The sequence below is a fragment of the Leopardus geoffroyi genome, chromosome D2 (assembly GCF_018350155.1).
Source record: "Leopardus geoffroyi isolate Oge1 chromosome D2, O.geoffroyi_Oge1_pat1.0, whole genome shotgun sequence".
In the NCBI taxonomy this organism is placed as follows: domain Eukaryota; kingdom Metazoa; phylum Chordata; class Mammalia; order Carnivora; family Felidae; genus Leopardus; species Leopardus geoffroyi.
The window spans coordinates 57,679,809-57,701,116 of record NC_059334.1 but is presented as its reverse complement, the minus strand read 5'-3'; the positions used below and the strand labels follow the sequence as shown (position 1 = coordinate 57,701,116).

General features: G+C 36.4%; 1 protein-coding gene across 14 annotated transcripts in view; it reads right to left on the bottom strand.

Annotated features, from left to right (window-relative positions):
- R3HCC1L (R3H domain and coiled-coil containing 1 like) overlaps positions 1–21,308 on the bottom strand; it is a 95,689-nt gene that overhangs the window by 28,356 nt on the left and 46,025 nt on the right. For all 14 annotated transcript variants that reach the window (XM_045438493.1, XM_045438485.1, XM_045438487.1 and 11 more), the window contains one exon: positions 4,363–6,185. In XM_045438493.1, coding sequence (XP_045294449.1) covers positions 4,363–6,171 — 1,809 coding nt within the window. In that variant the 5' untranslated portion in view covers positions 6,172–6,185. The remainder of the gene's footprint in view (positions 1–4,362; positions 6,186–21,308) is intronic.

Below are 21,308 nucleotides of genomic sequence, written 5' to 3'. Positions count from 1 at the left end.
GGATTCAAGAGTTGGATGCTTAACCAACTGAGCCACCCAAGTGCCCCTAATTCAGACGTTTTAATAAAAATATTAAACATAAGTCTGTCAAAATGATTTGCAACTAATAATAAAAGATACTGTGAAAATAAAAACTAAAATAGTGAGGAAGTATAAAGTATATGGGAACCTTGTACTTTTTTCACTCCATTTTTTCCTGAAAACCTAAAACTGCTCAAAAAAAGAGAGTCTATCAATTTAAAAAAAATAGAAAAATATAAATTAGGAACATAAGAACAATCTCTGAAGTGGGGCTTCAAATCTTGTTTAATTCTATGGCTTCAGCAACATGAACCAGTGTCAACCAGGTTAGCCCTCAAGGGTCTAATCCTTTGTTGAAGCCACTGTCTAGATCACCCATCAGACAATCAATTTAGGACATCTCTTATATGGGTGTTTTATATTAATTATTCTTTTTTTTTTTTTTTATTTAAAAAAAAATTTTTTTTTTTCAACGTTTATTTATTTTTGGGACAGAGAGAGACAGAGCATGAACGGGGGAGGGGCAGAGAGAGAGGGAGACACAGAATCGGAAACAGGCTCCAGGCTCTGAGCCATCAGCCCAGAGCCTGACGCGGGGCTCGAACTCACGGACCGCAAGATCGTGACCTGGCTGAAGTCGGACGCTTAACCGACTGCGCCACCCAGGCACCCCTATATTAATTATTCTTTAGATTATTATGTGATAATCACATGGTTACACGCTGTCTCTCCAAATATAAGAAACTTCAGATAAAGCTGAGAAAAAAGCTGGCATGTAACCCAGTGCCTTTAAAATGGTAGTGATAACTATATCTAGCTATTTACAACCTATAGTTTATCAAACTCTAGGTACTTAAACTTTGCATTTAACTGCAAAGTGATGAACTACCAACTATTAATGAAGTCCCCAGGGGGTGGAATATGAAGGACTTTCCTCCCTTTGCACTTCATATAATTTGCTTTTAGTGGTTGGATTATGAATTTTTCCTTTCGCTTTTAGGTTCCCTACTTAAACACAGACCGCATCTTTGCAAAAGTCTATAGGGAGAAGGAGTGTATAAACGTGAGTCTACACACAAAAGGAGATAGTCTGGGAATGGGTGGTGTCCCTTTACTCTTCTTTTTTCCATGGTTATATATTGTTAGTAGCCTTCTGTAACAAAAGGAGACTCCTACCTAAACCAAGGCCAGAAATGACCAGTGTCAAATTAAGGCCAGAAATGGCCAGTGAAGGGACCAGATGCCACACTCTATCAATATCTATATTATGTTGCTGGGTTAACCCTCCTACCAAACAACAGATCTGCAGATCAGTACGGGAGGCAGCAGGAGCCATGAAAGTTTTATCCAGACAACAGTAATTCTTGTGTTCCTATACCAAGATCTCAAAGGGTTAAAAGAAGTCATGCCAACATTTTTTTTAAAATCAATTACCAATGTAAATTTCTGAGCATTCCAAACCATGATCTTTAGAGACTCATCAAGAATTGTAGTTCCAGGAGTTCAGTAATGACCCATCTATGCTTTCTACCCACTCAGGCAGTTTTAGAAGTTCAAATGTCACAGGAAACTGCTTCACATGCCAATGGCTGTCACACCCTGCTCTACAGCATACCTCCCTGACTATTAGAAGTATTAGACATACCTCCATGTGTAGCCACTGTCAACAAAGAAACAGGCCCACTGGGAAAAGAGCCAAAAATTATTGGTTGGAAAGTTTTCAAGAGACAGACACTCTGATTTGACCTTTAATAAAGTATGTTTAGAGCAATATAAATAATAAATTAAGAGTAATAGTCACTAAAAGGCTATTAACATTATTGAATTTGTGACATCTTTTAATAACATTATTATTACATCTCCTAAAACTCAAAGCACAGGAGATCATAGTTTGGAATTGGATCTGCTACCAGCATTCTCAATCTACCTCCTTCCTTCTTGCTCTCTTCAACCCTTATCCCTCAATGCAGACCTCACTCCCTACCAAGCACCAACCCAGTGTGTGATATCCAAACACAACACCCAGGCACTGGCTGTCCAGCTTAAAACACTACATACTCCTTTCTCTAGCCATTCCAAGCTTTAGGTCATACAAGTATCGTCTTTGGCTATATTACGATGCTCCTCAAAACACTGAGTGGTTGCCTACTTTCTTCTGCACCTATTCCAAACAGTGTTAAGATCTGAAAAACAGACTTGCACACCTGAACCCTCTTGCCCCGTTATAAAAGCTGTATCCCTAAGCTACCATACAGAATCCAAGTTCCAGCAGCAATCAAGTTTTGAAAGCCCCTGGTGTCCACCCTAAAAAAGCACAGAGCTCCAACTCTGCCCTATCATCTACATCCATTCAATAAATATTTATTTACTAAGCCTCATTATGTGTAAAGGGCTCTTGCCATACCTTTCTTTGGTAGGAAGCTATTCCTTCTCTCCTGTGCACATGTGTGCTCTCTGCTCCCTCAGATAATCTCTTTGAACATGGAGACCTTCCAATGCTTGAATCCTTTTTGTTTTTATTTTTATTTATTTATTTTGAGAAAGAGAGAGAGAGAGAGCACGAGAAGTGGAGGGGCAGAGAGAGAGAGAGAGAGAGAGAGAGAGAGAGAGACAGAGAATCCCAAGGAGGCTCCACACTGTCAGTGAGGAGCCTGATGCGGGGCTCAAACACACAAACTGTGAGATCATGACTTGAGCTGAAATCAAGAGTCAGATGCTTAACCAACTGAGCCCCACAGGAGCCCCCAATGCTTGGATCCTTAAAAACTTCTCTATATTCCACCTCACTTCCCACATTACTAGTATTTATTAACCTAATTTGTGTCTAAAACTTCTGTTTTTCTTCTAGTTATGTGTGGACAGCCATCTCTAGTTATCACACTCACATTCTGATAAACATTCAAGTGTATGTTACTACCTTTTCAGCAATGGTTCTCACTTTGTATGCATCAGAGTCACCTGAAAAACACAAATATACACACTACTGGGCTAAATAAAGAGTTTGCATTTCTAACAAGTTCCAGGTGATACTCGTACTTTGGGAAGCCCTGCCTTTGAGAATCTGATGAAAAACTGCACATACATATAAAATTTTGTATGCAATTTCAAGGGGTTCATGGATGCCATTTGTAATTATTTTCTGTCCTGTATTTCTTTCTAAGGAATATTTAGGACATAGTCCTTCCTGACTTGACCATAAGAAGTGCTACCTGTGGTACATGTGCACATGCAAACACCTAAGAATGAAGAGGAACTGCTTGGTATTGGAAAGTCAGCTCTGTCCAATGGGCTACACCCTCTTCATTCTCACATGTGTCTTCACATGCATGTGACCGTTTTTCTGTACTTAGGGTTTAATTCTGAGAAACAAAAGAACCAATCACTTCATATTTAAAAGGTTCTCTGGAATCACTCAAACAAAACTATGTTATAGGTAACAACATGGTCTGGTAGAAAGAACATGAACATTGGATTAAGAGAGAACTAAATGGAAACCCTGATTTTGCCTTTCCTAAAGGTCTGACCACTAAGCTTCAATTTCCTCATTTATAAAATTGGTGATTTCATTGGGAAACTATTTTTTCTCCTTCCAGACACTCCTATAAGGAATGAAAGGGGAAGTGGTTTTACTATTTAACACCAATGATTCTTATTTATGGCAAGGAATTTAAATACTGGATAGAGTGAATGTCTAAACTAGGAAAATAAAAAGATGAAACTAAATAATTTCTAAAATGACTTCTAACCCAACATTTTGTATTTATGAACTCTTGACTAGCCAGCATGTCATTCTTTACTCATACTTTACACGTACTCAACATTCATTTATTCTGTAACTCAGCATAAACTACTTAAGAAACGATCATACCTTTCCTTATTTTACCCTTCCCTTCTCTACTTCCTTCCCTCCAGTGTCTGACAACATCCCAACATTTCCTAGAAAAATACGATAAATGTGAATAATAAATTACTCTCCTCCCCTCAGATAGGCCTGGGTAAAATACATCTTGTCAATGCAGAAAATCCCTTTTGAAGAAGTTTCCCTCTTTATTTCCTCAACAGCCAGAATCCGTTAAACTCATCTTTAATCTATTCAGTAAGATCTCTCACAACTTGGTTATAATAGATACTCAATTTGGTATATTTTACTTTGTAAAGATCTATCAGACATTCTTTTCTCAATCTACAGTCCTATTTGTTTATTGCAGGAACCCTTACACTGAATGTAACATGAGTGAATGTATGAATGTGCACAAATGTCCATCAAAATTACCCCCCCAAACACCAGGCTCTATGAATCTATAAATTATGTAAGCATCGAGTAACTTCCACTGAACAGACCTCTTGTAGAAGACGTGGATCCAAGCAGTCACCATCATCATTAAACAGAGACTCCCAGCTGTCCTCAGTAGCAGTACTTCCCTCCACATGAGATGTTTCCGTTGCTTTCGGTTCCATAGATGTTTCCATAGATACAGATTCCGTATCAGGAAAGGATACACCAAATTCTATATTCTCTGAGTTATCTTCCTCTTTTGTTTCGAACTCTTCGGCAGTTTTTAGTTCATGCAATGCCTCTGTTATATCACCCGTACAATCTAGATCAATGCCCAAGGCACTGTCTGAAAGTACTTTTGTCCCATTTAACATACTGAGTTCACAGTCCAAAAAAGTGCTACAATTACTACCAGCAATCTTCTTTATAGGTAAGGAGGAAGCACAATCTGACAAGCTCTTTATCAACTTTCCTGTTGACTCTGTGAAACTAGATGAAATACTCTCAGCATAAATATCTGAGCAAGCAGTCAGGCTGCTGAAATTTTCTATGTCATTCCCACTCCCAGCTACATGAAGAGGGGCTGTATCTGCACTCATTTCTAAATATTTTGAGAAACTATTTGTGTTGCTACAGGCCTCACCAGCTGTTCTAACTGCAGCTACACAAGGGCTGCCCACAGTTATCTGATCAGACAGGACATCTGTAATGTCCATCTTACATGCCTTATGGGTAATGTCACCTACACTCTTCAGCCCATTATCTATATCTGTTTCATGAGCAAGGAGAGCTGTATCAGAAGGCTCATACCTTATACACAAGTCATCAGCAGTACTGTCATTCTTCTCATACTCTCTAATCAGTGTTGGATCAAAAATGCCATTTATACTCTCTAATTTGCTGACTATGGTCATTTTATGAGAGATGTGACCCAAAGTCTCAGGAATGGAATCTATACCTCTCTGAGCCAAGATGATATCTGTACTGTTGGCTGTATCACCAACATTCTCAGCTTCAAAGTCTACACAAGTTTGATCAGTGACAGCATCCGCACTTCCAGGAACACAAATGGCAGTGATGCCTCCATTGCCGAGAGTCAACATTCCACACGATGTTTGCATACTTTCTGGTACAGTTTCAGAATCAGAACTTAGTTTTACTGGCACAGTATTACTCTCAGGTTTCAATACAGAATTAAAAACTCCAGGAAACTGGGATAGTATCTCCACCACCTTGACATCAGTTTCAATTCTGTTTTCCAAATCTCTGCCTTTGAACGTTTTGCCACTTACTTTGTGCCTACTGAAATCACAGAATTCCATATTTTGGAATGGTTTGTTTAGAACCTGGGCCTCACCCACTTCTGAACAAGACTGAGATAGAAGCAACTTCCCAGGTCCTATCACATTTGTGGTTTCGACCTCCAAACACTCCACCTTCTTTGGTTTAACGTGTCTTTGTAAAGGTGCACTAGGTGGCATCCCAGGATTTGGGACACTTTGCTGATGTCCTTGGGATAATGCTTCTTTAGATTCTGTGGTTCCCCTCCTAACACAAACCCTATCTTTCTTTCTTTCTTGAAGGCATGTGTCTTTTCTTAATTTTGTTGAAAACTTCTTTCCTTCCCTATGGTTGTGTTCCTTATCATCAGGATTAATGCTTAGTGTCTGAGTCTCAGATTTGCCTCTAAAGATCTCCTTTTGGAAGAGACCATCTTCTTTTTGTTCTTCTTTCACCACAGAGTTAGGTGGACCACAGCTTTTTTCTTCATCACCTGACTTAAGCAGCACTATACCCCTTCGAGCTTTCGGTATATAAAGTGCCATGTCAGGCCTTCTGGCTCGAACTCTGCATCTCTCTGCTGCTTGCTGCATGGCACCACCTCAATCTGCAAGAAGACAGAATAAATCAATTACCAAAAATGAAGTACAACATGCTGAACCAAGAGATTCTTTAAAGACTAGGTAGAGGGCCAACTAACCCATCCTATAGAAACCCTCAAGTTAAAACAAAGTAAAACCTGCCATAAAATAATTAATGTAATAAGTTATGCCACTAAGGAAAGTAAATTCCAAAATAACTCATGAGCTCATGAATTTTATTCATGTAACTCTCTTTCTTCATATGCCCCAAACCCTTTACTTCTACATCTGAAGTCCTCTCTACTTTTTTAACAAGTAGCCCTGACTTGGCTAAATTAAAAGATTATCAGAAAAGTGACTGCCAGCTATTAAGTACTCATGAAACACTACTATCTCCCTATTCCTGGGGCCCAGAATTTACACTGAAGAGTATATTCAAGGAGGACCTCTAAAAACACATTTGTTTAACATAAATGTATCCACATAAATATGATTTTTAAAAGTAACTTGAATGGAGGCTAGAAAATGAGACAACTAATCCAGGACTAACTTCTAGAACCTGTTGCTCTTGAACTATGATTTTTGGGAGAATAGGTAGTGGGAAAAAGAACATCATTATTCTAATACTATTTAATCAAATGACCTGTCATAAATTTTTCTTCCAGCAGCAATAAAATGGGTCTGGACAGGATGAAGAAGACTGGAGACCAAGAAATGTGATGCAACAACTCACATTTAGTAACTTCTTGAGAAACTCACCACAATTGGCCAATGGAAATTAAAAAAAGGAAAAAACTTAACAAATGGTTAAATAAGGCTTTATCTACCATCAACAAAATACAAGAAAATGAGCTAGATGACTTCATATTGAGTTTTTAATCTTCAAAATTATACCATGAAGTATTACTGTATCCATAGCAAAAAGAATAAGGAGATACATCACAAAGAAACACCCATATACACTCAGAAGCATTCACTGTTAAGATTTCACCACACACATTACAAAGAAAATAGATAATACTAGGGAAACTATTTCCAGATCCCTCAATTCTCACCTGCTCCAGAATACCTTCTCAGTGAAGAAGCTCTGCTCTCATGGCACAGGCTGTTTTCTTTGCAGCCCAGGTATTTACCGTGGCCCTGAGCATCAAATGTTCCCATAAATCCTCTCATTCCTTTTCTCTTTTGAGGTCTTAATTATCATCTAACCTACAACTCATGGTAGATTTTCTTTCTAGCTTTCCAATTGTGGACGAATAGGACTTTAACATTTAGACATGCCAGGATTTTTCAAAAATGCCTACTTTACAAAGACAGAAGTACTAACGTGTATTTCACTGGAAGCCCATAGACAGTGTATCTTGATCTCAGTTAACGAAGCATCTGACAATATATGTCATGATGAACTCTTGCATTATAAGATGGAAAATGTGGGCTACTTAATAGAACTAGAAGGTGGACTTGCAGCAAAAAGTAGTAATAGGCAGAAATGAATTTAGAGAGGATTATTTAAAGATAATCTGTGTCCCCACAGGCCTTTGAAATTCAACATTTTAAACAATAATTTGAATATAAACAATAAACAATGAGTGCTTATCAAATCTGCAACTAATACAAAATCAGCATGGTTAATAAATGCCCAAAATGATAAAATTACAATTTAGTATCATTTCTCCAATCTGGAATGCTGTGCTGAAGTAATACGAATAAATACAAAGATCTGCTTTGATTAAAAAATCAAACACCACAGAACAACTGATTTGTGTGTAATTGCACAAAAAAAGAATTAAATTTCATCTGTAAAGTCAATAAACCTCAAAAGGTAGTGATGTGGATGTTTACAAAAGCAACACAATCTTAGATTGTACAGCTCAGAAAATATATCACACAAAATATGGTTAAAGGAATTAAAGGTTACTTCTTGCCTAAAGAGGTCTAACTGGAAACATCCAAACTACCTTTAAACCTGAAGAGCTAGTTGCTCTACAGAAGAGATAAATGTTCTCTTCTATGATTCTATGCTTCTCCAGAAGTCAGTACCAGAACCAATTGGTAGAAATTAAAGAAAAACAAAGTTTAGCTCCATATATAGAACTTTCCAACACTATTAATCAGGTAATGAGCTCTGTCTCTACAGTCTGGATGACTGACTGATACACTAGAGAAAGAATTTCTATCTGTAGGTAAGTCAGGATTTAAGCATTCTTCAGACTTGAAATTCTATGATTCTATTTTTCTCTTCCACAATAGATATGTATCAAAGGCTTCAAATTTAAAATTATTTTGTGCTACTGCTAATGACTTTTAAAACATAATTTTCCTTTTTTAAGTTAATGCCCACATGTCATGATACGATTTCCTAAAGCTGAAAACAGTGTAAGAAATTTATACCACCCACTTCTTACCAGAACACCAAACTCAATTAGGCCATGACCAGCAACGCGCTGGTAAATGTTTAGCAACCAGCTTTCCACTGTAATTCAGAGGACTGGTTGATATTTTCACTCGCATCAATGATGTCAACAATGTGAGTAACTTCTTTGCTGAAGTGAATAATCATTTCTGAAATGCAAAATATATTCTCAATTTTTGAGCTATGTACAATGTAATAGATAAAGACCTGACACTTTAAGTTTGCATTATTAGCATTTTCTCCATCACTTTACATATAGACGAGCAATAAACAATAAATCAAGCCCCGATTTATGGCATTTGCTTAACTCTGTGATGTAAATATTCCTACCGTAGCTAATTCTAAGCTATCGATGTAACTTCACTGAAAATGGAATTGGGGAAAGACACGCAGTAACACGCCATGATACAGTAGCTCAACCTAAAGGTTCGATATTCATAAATAACTTCAAGAACATAAATCATAGTAAAATAATTAGGAAGTGAATTTTAAATATTGATTACCTTTTTTAATGCCATTTATTTAATAATAAGCTATGTAATTTAATTCTTAATGATGGCTGTGTTACCAGTTTGCAAAATTCCTAAAACTTTAACAATCAGCTCTCAGACCAGTAGGAGATTCTCCAATACACCACTGGCTAGAACAATTCTTTCATAATTTCTCACAGACATAGAAAAAAAGAGGAGCATCCCCATCTTGTGGACCTTTAAGATAATATCAAATCAGTTTAAAGCCCTGTTATGTTTTTTGTGAACTTTTTTTTGCAACTGTAGGCATGAAAGGCCTTTAACAAGGGGAGAAGGGATGCCTGGCATACACAAGTTTTTAAATCTTAGATTAAAAAATTCCCACCCAGATATTTACTAATAGCACTTGATGTTTTCTTTCGCTCTTTAATATGGTTTTAACTTTTTTACAATATTCTAAATGCTTTTTATTGGTCCAGTTTTCTTCTTAACAGGCAGGTTATTTGGGGTGTACTTTGCAATTTATTCTGGAATGGCCATCAGCATGCAATTATATTGCAGAGAATTATATTTTCTGAAGGAGATAAAAACTTAAGATTCCTTTGTGATGGTGGGCAGTTAACTGCTAATATACACCTTTCAAATATTTTAGGCCAAATCATTTTTTTCTATCCTATACTTCTGAAGACTAGGATCATTTGTGAGAACGTGTCCAACTGCTTCTAAAGTTTCAAATATTTCTTGAGAGAAAATAATCAGTAACTTCCTCTAAGTACCTCTCTGTCCCATCTTCATGATAGGTAAACTAGCATAGAACAAATCAGGCTTTTACAATTTTTATAACAGAATTTTAATGCTGTTGGCCCACATTCGGTATATAAAACATAGGGATCCTTCTTCAATCAACAATAGAGAATACTGGCACTTAAGGCACTCACTGGATAATTCAACCATGAACTGATATGATCCAGTACTTACCAATGGCTCACTAGAGACAGAGGATATTTGAGAGAAACTGCCTAATGGGCATGTTAACTGTTCATTCTTCAAGAACAAATTAAGCACTACCACTTTGTTCATTAGAATGCATCATAACAACAGCATATATCTGGTCTTTTTACTTGGAAATAATTTCAAATTTACAGATAAGTTACAAAAGCAAAAATACTACAAACAGCATCCTGCAATCCTTTACCCAGATTTATGTTATTTTTACTTCATTTGCTTTATCATTTGCAATCGTACACGTTTCCACTCTTTACACACACACGCAAATATTTGTTCTAAACCTTTTGAGGGCAAATCACAGACATCATGGCCCTTTATCCCTAAATACTTCAGAGTATATTTCCTATAAGTTGGCATATTTTCTTTGATAATTTTAATACAGTTATCATGTCAGCAAATTTAACATGGATACTTTTATCAAATCAAACATACATATTCCAATTTTGTCAGCTGACCCACTAAAGACCTTTTAGTATATTTCCCTCTCCAATACTGGATCCGGTTTACAATCAGGTACTGCATTTAGTTACGTCTCTTTAGCCTCCTACCTTCTAGAATGTTTTCACAGACTTTCATTGTCTTTTAGGACATTGACAATTTGGAACACTGTTCCTTCTCCCACCCTTTTTTTTAATAGAACATCCCCCAGTTAGGGTTTATCTGGTGTTTCCTCATGACTGGATTGAGGTTATACATTCTCAGCCAGAATAGTACATAGATGGTCATGTGTCCTTCTCAGAGCCTCACATCTGGAGGCACATGATTCCCATCTGTCCTTCAATGGTGACTTTAGCTTTGAGTACCTGGTCAAGGTACTGTCCAGTTTCTCTACTGTATAATTACTGTGTATTTTCTCCCTTGCAACTAAAAGCAGTCTGTGGAGTAACACTTCAAGAGCATACAAATATCCTACTCCTCATCAAAATTTCCCCTAGATTTAGCATCCACTAACAAGTCTAATCTGACCCAATCTTTAGTATGATGGTTGCAAAATGATCTTCCAACTCTGCAAGTTCCTTCACGTTTACCGGTAAATCCTTAGCATTTTTTCTGAAAGCAAAAGTAAACTATGTATCTTCACTCACTACAAAAGCTAAGATTAGATTTTCTAAGTTAAAAATCTTGATTTTCACAGCTGGTGGATACAGGAAATGTCCACTTGCAAAACATTTTCTAACTTTTGCAAACCAAAGTTGAAAGTAATTACCATCTTATCCCATCTCCCATGTATAAAATAGAAGGGAAAACAGCATGTCTCTCAAAGTTACACAGTCCCTTTATCAGGTATAGCAAATATGTCCCTTTCTGCTCTTTTCCAGAAAACACAGAATCAAGTCTGGTGTACAAATACAATGAATGATTAATCCATCCCAGACGTCTGGTAACATTTATTTCTCTATCCCTTTGGGGATCTCAAAATCCTTTGGGAAGAAGGCAAGGCACAATTAATGTATGTTAATAAACAGGAAGAGGATCTTCTCTGTATCATTTCCATATCATTAATTTCTGCCTTCATCTCTCATCTCAATCTCTTCCTTCAATTTTCTTTAGGATAATGCCATTTTTCTTTGATTAACTTCCTGAGCTAGTGACTTAATTAGCTATATTCTAAAGTTTTTGTTGTTGCTGTTATTACTTTTGCATGACAAAAATTTTCAAGCACGTATTAGAAAATATTTATAATGACTCTCAAATACCCATTACTCAGCTTCAAATCAGAGCCACTGTTTCTTCATGTTATCTGTGCATATATTCCCACCCTCACTGGATTATTTTAAAGTCCCAAATATTATTTCATTCTATCCTTAAGTACCTCAGTATCTGTCTTTAGAAGACTGACTTCTTTTCAACAAAACCATACACACCTTAAAAAAAAGAGAGAGAGAAATAATTCCTTAAATCATTATATATCCAGTGCTCAACTTCTGAGGCCAACTTTTTTTTTTTTTTTTTTTTTTTTTTTTTGAACACTTGATTTGTTAAAATCAGGATCCCAAAAGATCTACACACTGGTCTTTTAATTTATAGGTGCTAATCAAACTGTTTATGTTTTCCTATCTTGCCATTCATTTGTTAAAGAAACTTGGTTATTTGTCCTATAGAATTTCTCACATTCTGTGGAGTTTGCTGACTGCATTCTTGTAGTATTGTCCAATAAACTCTTATAAATAGTCTCTGTACTTCCTAAAAAGTGGTGATCTAGAGGCTTGATAGGATTTGGGTTTAATTTTTTTTAAAACAAGAATATGTCTAAATCCAACTATGCACTTCCTATTACATCACATCAGAGAGCTATAATGTCTGATTGTCTCCTCTTTGTAATGTTAACAGTGATTACACACATACTCAAATGATAACCTTACTTACTGTTTGTCTGCTTAATCAATCATGGGTGTTACATGTGTGTGTGTTCATTAAATCATGTTTATTAAGTATTGTTCAAATCGTATCTTATTGTCTGTTTGCTTAACTAATCATTGGAGTGTATTTATGAAATACCTGTATTTGTGGAATTATTGGTTTGAGTCTGTATATTAATTTTTATACTTTTATATAATTTTCTGATGTTACCTGATACTTACATTGAAAATTATTCTATTTTCCTGATAAACTGTTACTCTTAACCATTATGCAGCAATCTCTTCTCTTGCTGAATTTGGGGGCAGGGGTGCTACAGTCTATGTTGTCTAAAAGTAATTTAACTATGGCAGCTTTTATTTCTTGTCCTTTTACTTTCAACTTGTGTTACCATGCTTTAGATGTATCTCTTGCAAACAGCATACAACTGAACTGTGTACTCTTTACCTATTCTGTCAATGTCAGTCTTTTAATTGTCAAATTTAGTGCATTTATATTTATTACAATTATAGATATATCTGGAAGTACTTCTACCTTTTTATTTTGTGCTTCCTTTCCATTTATCCTACTTTTGTAGTTTTCTTATTTCCCTACTTTAAGATTGACCAAGTTGTTTGTTTGTTTGTTTTCCTACTGCTCAAAAGGCTCCATACTCTTATTTCTAGTCTGTTAGCATTTTAACATGAGTACTTCTCTCAATACCTAAAGTTAACTATTATTTGTATCTGTCTCCTAAACAACTGTACAGGTGTTTTTATTTCACAATATCTTCCATATGTACTTGTAGTTTTTGTCTGAAAATATCTTTCCACTGCTCCCATCCTTTAACAGATTTGACTTCTGTTGTTACTGTTAGGAAATCTGTTGTCAGTGTGTCACTGCTTTGTAGGTAATCTCTTTCTTCTCTGGTGATTCTCTTGATATTCTCTTAGGTACCTGGTGTTCAAGTGTCTACTATGTGTTTTAAGTGTGTGTTTAGTATTATTTTTCTACTAGAACACCACTGTGCTTCTTGAATTTGAGTATTTTATCTCTGAGTCTTTTACCAATTCTATTCATTCAGGGCAATACCTTCAGATTCACCTTCCACATCACTAGTTTTTTCTTCAAATTTGCATATAATGCATTTTATCCTATCCTATCAGTTTTTAAATTTTAATGAATAAGGTTTTATTATATAAGTCCTATTTACCCCCACCCTCCCCTGATCTCCCTGGTCTTATGCTTTTTTAATAGTTGTGTTGATATTGTTCTGATACTTGTTTTCTTTTTACCTTTAATCATTTTTAACATTTCCATTTTATTTTTTAATGTTTATTATTACAATTGTGGCATTTACTTTTTTATTAGTTTTATACTTCAATTTTTATTATAATATTAAATATTTATTATGTAATAGTTCTACTTTCTGAAATTCTTGAGGATTTAATTCTGATGTGTCTTGGCATGATCCTCCTCCTCCTCCTTCTTCTTCTTCTTCTTCTTTTTTGGTAATTTTGGGTGGGTGGTGAGCTCAACCTCAGTGGGGCTTTATCTGTGGGAATTTCATTCAGCCAGACTGTAAGTGTTCTTTTATGAACTGGTTCTACATTAATGTCTATTTTTAAGAGTTAGATTTTTCTGGACTGTTCAGTAAAATTATATGTATGAAACACAAACCACATGGAGGTAAAACAGTAGCTACAAAATCTCAGAACACTTTTTCCCTTCACTCAGAACCCAGGTGAAAATAGACAAGCTTCCTTATTTTCTTTCTGTAACACTGAGTAATTTTTTTCCTAGTACATCCTCTGAGTGGGATACAACTCTTTGTGAAGTTAAGGCTTTAGGAAGTGAACCCAGTTTCTAACTCATCTCTCCCAGGCCCAATGCCTCCTCTCCTCTATTTCCCACACGGTTATTATAATCTAAGCTTCTTAGTTATCAAGAACAGCAACATTAGCAAAATAAAAAATAAACAAAAACTGCAAACAATCTAAACAGGGGTAATTCCTTAAAATTATGGCCCATCCATACAATGAATCTATATCCAAAACATAATACTAAGTTAAAAAAAGAAAATTATAATTCAATCCTCTTTTTTTTTTTTGCACGGTGTGTGTGTGTGTGTGTGTGTGTGCATGTACATGAGTGAGCAGCCAATATGGGCTGGTTTCCTGGGTTAGAATCCCAGCTCCACACTTGATTAGCCCTTACCTTAGACAAATAACTTTACTGGGGCAAAAGTTACCATTGTAAGCCTCAGTTTACTCAAAGCATAAAATGAGGTATTATAATAACAGGCTTATTTCATAGGCACACTGAACAGGTTAAATAAAATGATACATGAATACAAACTTTCCAGTCATGGTAAAGTCTCAATAAAAGCTATTATTTAAACAGGCAGTTCAGTTCCTTAAGTTACAAGTTTGCAGAGAGAATCAAAAGCCCTTATAATAAAATAATATTCAAATGTGCCTTGACCACCTATAAGATCCATTTCTACTTAACACTAACAGCTACTGCAACTATGTATCCTGGTTTTGCCTATCTACCTCTTACTAACAGTCTAATGTTTTAAACATCCAAAAATACAAACTAAACACAATGCAACTCAATTGTAAAGTGAAAATACAAATCTTGAAAAGAGTGTAGGATTTCATGAAGTCTATGAAAATAGTGCTGAAGGAAGTACTCATTCTACAGCAAAACCCTTGGGGAATGTAGATCTGGCTGAATCAAACCAGTAACAACTGAAAAAGGGAATGCATCAAGGATGATGACAGAATAAAAAAACAAGAAAGGAAATGTCAAAGGATTATGAAAAATCCCTTGAGAAACCGCTAAAGCTCTCAATAGTTTTCCTAAAACTGATGCACTGGTCTAGTCTGTATGATAAATACTAAGAAAGTCAAACAAAGTGAAGGATGCTATCAGACTATCACACAATTTTAGTGGAAAAATTATACCAATGTATCATTCCTTCTTAATTGAGAATTAGCACAGCCATAATTAAAACCCAAATTTTATTAAATATGTGGTAAAATAAATGTTTTTATTTCAGAAAATTGTCCCAAACAAATCTTTTATTTATTACTAAGAAGCTTTAGTCTTCATTTTAAATAGGTCCACTTTAAGAGGTATTTCCCAAGTATCAGTTTCCTCACTTTAAGAATTTCTCACAAATGTATATTCCTAAGAACAGATAGGATATCGTCCTTTGAAAACAGTGGTTTACACCTCAGAGAATAGAAAATGAAAGATGAAAAAGAACTAAGGATTACTTAACTATCTTTTTATACATACACTCTGTATTGTTTGAAGTTTGTTACAATAAATGTAGTATTTTTTGTAATTAAAAACAAAATCCCTAAAATTTAAAGATATGCTATCATTTTTGTATAAGAGGTCAGTACCATAAATTGCTGTAGGAGAAAGAAAAGGCAATGAAAATTGATAAACAGACCTTTATTGGACAAAAGTACTGTAAGTAGGAAAATGATGAATGGAGAAAAGAGAGGCCTCTTTAATATACCTGACAGTATAATAAAACACATAGTACATAAACTACTTGATGTTGGAAAGATACCCTCAAATGTTGCAAAATGCTGAGCAACTTCTACCTTTTGGTCTAGGAATGATCTAGAACAACACTGTTCAATACATAGCCACCAGCGACATGTAGCTATTGAGCATTTGAAAAGTGACCAGACTAAACTGAGATGTGCTGTGCATGTAAAATAAACCCTGGATTTCAAAGACCCGTACACCAAAAATATAAATAAATAGACAAACAAAAATAAAATGTCTCATTAATATTTTTAAAGTTATATATGTTGAAGTGATACTATTTTGAATACAATGGGTTAAATAAAAAACGTTAATTTCATCTGTTTTTGTAGTCTTAAATGCCACTATCAGAGAATTTAAAATTACATATGTGGCTCCCATTTGTGGTCTATGATACATATGTAATGTGATAGCACTGGTCTAAGATTTTGCCATATCCTTAACACCACAAGAACAAACACAGTGTGCTTTTCCTCTTATATCTTGCCTGTTCCAGAATTTTCCACTTTCAACAACAAGGAAATATACTAAACCAAGAAATCAACTAAAATATAAATGTGTAGATAAGCTTATCTCTGACAGAGACAAAAATACTTTAATGTTTCGTAAGTTCATGATGATAAAAAAAAGGCATCAAAATAAGTAAAGTCTACTTATATTTCATAAATTAGAAAATAAAACTGATTAAAAAACATAACTGTAGTAGAAGTTATCCTCAACTCAAATTTAAGAGCATTTTTTCATGTATGTTTAAAACTGTCAACAGCCTACATTTTGAATCATTTCTTTGCATATTAATAAAACTTCCTTTGTTTTACTATTCTGTCAAGAGCATTCTTATTCTCATTGGTCTACTTGCAAACTGGCAAAACTAAGAGATGCCAACATCCTTCAGTTCAGCATCATATATGTCCATTTGTAAGAAATAAAAAATATCTTAGAAGTTTAATAACGTTTATAATTAAATGTAATATACAAAATATATTAAGTGACACAAGTAAACTAACAGATTTCTGAGCACTAAAATTATTATATACTGTACTTTTAAATTCTAGCCATCCTCTCAGATTCACTGCTCTTCCCTCCCCAGTTTCACAGCTGGGGGAATGGTATCACTGTCAACCCAGTTGTTCACACCAGCAACCTGGAAGTCATTATTCCTGACATTTCAATCAATTACCAAGCCCTGTTCATTCTACTTCTACGCTGCTTCCAGTAATTTTCTAAAACACAAATTAGATCTGGTCATTTCCTTGTTCAAAATTTCTCAGTGGTTCTTTATCACAAACTTTAAAGTATCTTGCATAGCGTATTTGGCCCTAGGTGATCTAACTCCCCTGCCACCCCTAAAACTACCTATGTGCCGAATTTCATCTCCAGCCACTCCTAATTTCAGACTTTGTATTTCATCAGTTCCAACTCCTAGCAGTACCAGAATCATGCCCAGCTGCCTTCCCACACCTCTGTGACTTACGACTTACTACCTTCTCTGTTAGATGCTTGCCTGATGGCCTCCTACCTGTCCTTCAACTCTCACCTTAAAGGTTACCTCCTCTGTAACTCTGTCACTGACTCTCCCTGATATGCTCTGGTACGATCCGTAAGTTCCCACTATATACCTTTACATATACCTTCATTAAAACAATTATCATATTGCTTTACAGTTTTGTGTTTGCATATCTGGCTCTCTTCTGAACAGTAAGTTCCTTCAGTGTAGGGTTAGTATCTTTTTATCTTTGTATCTACAATGCTACAGCACTACATCTGACTCTAAATAAATACCTGGTTCAATCATGACAAGTGAGACTTCTCAACAGATGATACACCCCTAACCTCCTCAAATGAATTGGGGCTCCATTCATTTATTCATTCCACAAACATTTACTGAATACCTGTTATGTACCGAGTCCCATCGTAGGCACTGAGAACACAACAATGAAACAAAGCAAAGTCTTTGGCCTCATGGACCTTACACCGTAATGATGGAGACAAAAAATAAACATTTAAACACATAATGTCTGATAGCGATAAATGTGATGAAGTAATATGAAGCAGGGACAGAGACACAGAGTGATGGGGTGTGTTGCTGTTTTAGAAGAGAAAACTATACGGTAAAGCAGGGGGTACCACTCTGGGGAGTCAATACCTGAGGCAAACTGAGTCACACAAATTATCCGGGGAAAAGAGAATGTTAGGAAAAAGAAGAGCAAGTGCAAAAAGCTCTACGGCAAGACAAGCCTGAAACATTCAAGGAATAACAGGAAAACAGGTTTGGTGACAACAGGGTAAGAAGGGGCACTATGAGACAGCTAAGGGCCAGAACAAGTATGGGCCTGCAGGCCAAGGGAATGTGGGATTTATTTTGAATGTTTTGAGAAATCACTAGGTTTCAGCAAGAGGACATGACCTGACCTACCTTTGCTAAAGATCATTCTGGCAAAAATGTGAGGAACTGCCTACAAACGGTAAGAGCAGAAGAAGGAAAATCTGTAAAGAAGTCTAAGAACCTGGGCAACTGGGTGGCTCAGTCAGTTGAGCGTCTGGCTTTGGCTCAGGTCATGATCTCACGGTTTGTGAGTTCGAGTCCCGAGTGTACTGGGCTGTGTACTGACAGCTCAGAGCCTGGAGCCTGTTTCAGATTCTGTGTCTCCCTCTCTCTCTGCTCCTCCCCTGCTTGTTCTCGTTCTCTCTCGCTCGCTCTCAAAAATAAACATTGGGGGCGCCTGGGTGGCACAGTCGGTTAAGCGTCCGACTTCAGCCAGGTCATGATCTCACGGTCCGTGAGTTCGAGCCCCGCGTCAGGCTCTGGGCTGATGGCTCATGATGGCTCAGAGCCTGGAGCCTGTTTCCGATTCTGTGTCTCCCTCTCTCTCTCTCTGACCCTCCCCCGTTCATGCTCTGTCTCTCTCTGTCCCAAAAATAAATAAACGTTGAAAAAAAAAAATTAAAAAAAAAAAAAATAAACATTGAAAAAAAATTTTTTAAAAAGAAGTCTAAGAACTATGAGGTATGCAGCATGTCTACTTCAAGAGGAGGTCACAAGAGTAGCCAGGTTAATGATATACACTGAAGGCAAAGCTAACAAAAACTTGGTGGGATGACTATATGGGACGTGAAGGGAAGAGGAGTCACTTGGGAGAGTTTTGGTCTCATCAACCTGGGTGAAGACAGTTACATTTACTAAGATAGGGAAGACTGGGGGAAGGAAACAGGAAAAGAGGAATCAAGAGTTGTGATTTGGGCATTTTAAATTTGAACGCTTGTTGGACATCTTGTGCAGTTGCTAAGGAAACAATCAGAAATACAAGTCTAAAGCTCAGGGAGGTGCAAGAATTGGGAGATAAAATTTTAGGAGTCATCATCATAAAGATTCAAGCCAAGGAACAGAGTAAGAACACCTAGGCGGTAACAGAGAAAGAGGCCAGAGGGATTGAGCCATCTACAGCCTTTAGATGTCAGGAAGAGGAGATGTGGCCAGCAAAGGAGAATGAAGAAGAAAACAGGAAGAACAGAAGCATGTTGTGTCCCAGAAACCAAGTGAAGATAATATTTTAAAAGGCAAGAGCAGTCATCTGTATTAAACGCTGAAAGGTCAAGTAGGAAGAACTGAGAATCTTCAACTGGACTTGGCAGGAAAGAGATTGTTGGTGACACTGCAAAGGTTTCAGTTGAGTTGAAGAGATAAATACCTTCTGGAATGGGTTAGGGAACAAATACAAGGTAAGAAACAATGATCCAACAACAGGAAAGGAGAAACCAATTATGGTGAGCAGGATGGGTAGTCAATTGTAGTAAAGCCACATTTACAATAATTTTCAAATTCTGAAGCAAAAAATTAGCAACTATAAGATTAGAAAATCTATCAATACTTCCTCTGTCATTGTTAGAAACACAAGGGTAGTGTTAAGTAGAATGTGATATTCTGAAGTGCTCAATTATTCACCTCAGGATAGTTAAGATACCTTGAGCCTCGGTATTTCTACAAAGATCAAGTTCACATATTCAACATCTTTCCTAAAAGTTACTTGTACCAAATCTATAAAGAACTAATCAAATTCAACACCCAAAAAACAAATAATCCAGGGAAGAAATAGGCAAAAGACATAAACAGTTTTTGAAAGAAGACATCCAGATGGCCAACCGACACATGAAAAAATGCTCAACATCACTCATCATCAGGGAAATACAAATCAAAACCACAGTGAGATACCACCTCACACCTGTCAGAATGGCTAAAATGAACAACTCAGGAAACAACAGATGTTGGCGAGGATGTGGAAAAAGGGGAACACTTTTGCACCATTGATGGTAATGCAAACTGGTGCAGCCACTCTGGAAAACAGTATGGAGGTTCCTCAAAAAATTGAAAATAGAACTACCCCACAACCCAGCAACTGCACTACTAGAATTTATCCAAGGGATACAAAAATGCTGATTCAAAGGGGCACATGCACCCCAATGTTTACAGCAGCACTATCAACAATAGCCAAATTATGGAAAGAGCCCAAATGTCCATCAACTGACAAATGGATAAAGAAGTGGTATAAAAATATAATACATATATATTATACTCATATACACATATTATGTATATATATACTATATATACATTATATACACACACACAAACACACACACACAATGGAATATGAATTGGTGATGAAAAAGAATGAAATCTTATTATTTGCAACAACATGGATGGAACCAGAGTGTATTATGCTAAGCGAAATAAGCCAGAGAAAGATAAATACTTCACTCATATGTGGCATTTAAGAACAAAACAGATGAACATAGGGGAAGGGAAGGAAAAATAAGATAAAAAGAGAGAGGGATGCAAACCATAACAGACTCTTTTTTTTTTTTCAACGTTTATTTATTTTTGGGACAGAGAGAGACAGAGCATGAACGGGGGAGGGGCAGAGAGAGAGGGAGACACAGAATCGGAAACAGGCTCCAGGCTCTGAGCCATCAGCCCAGAGCCTGACGCGGGGCTCGAACTCACGGACCGCGAGATCGTGACCTGGCTGAAGTCGGACGCTTAACCGACTGCGCCACCCAGGCGCCCCAACAGACTCTTAAATAAAGGGAACAAACTGAGGGTTGCTGGAAGGGTGCTGGGTGGGGGATGGACCAGAAAGGTGATGGGCATTAAGAAGAACACTTGTTGGGATGAGCACTGGGTGTTATAGGTAAGTGATGAATCACTTAATTCTACTCCTGAAATCATTATTACACTGTATGTTAACTAACTTGGATTTAAATAAAATTTAAAAATAAATAAAAGTTCAGCAATGAAGTAAAAACAAAAAAAGTTACCTGTACCTTAGCAAAGTTCAGGATTCATTAAAGTC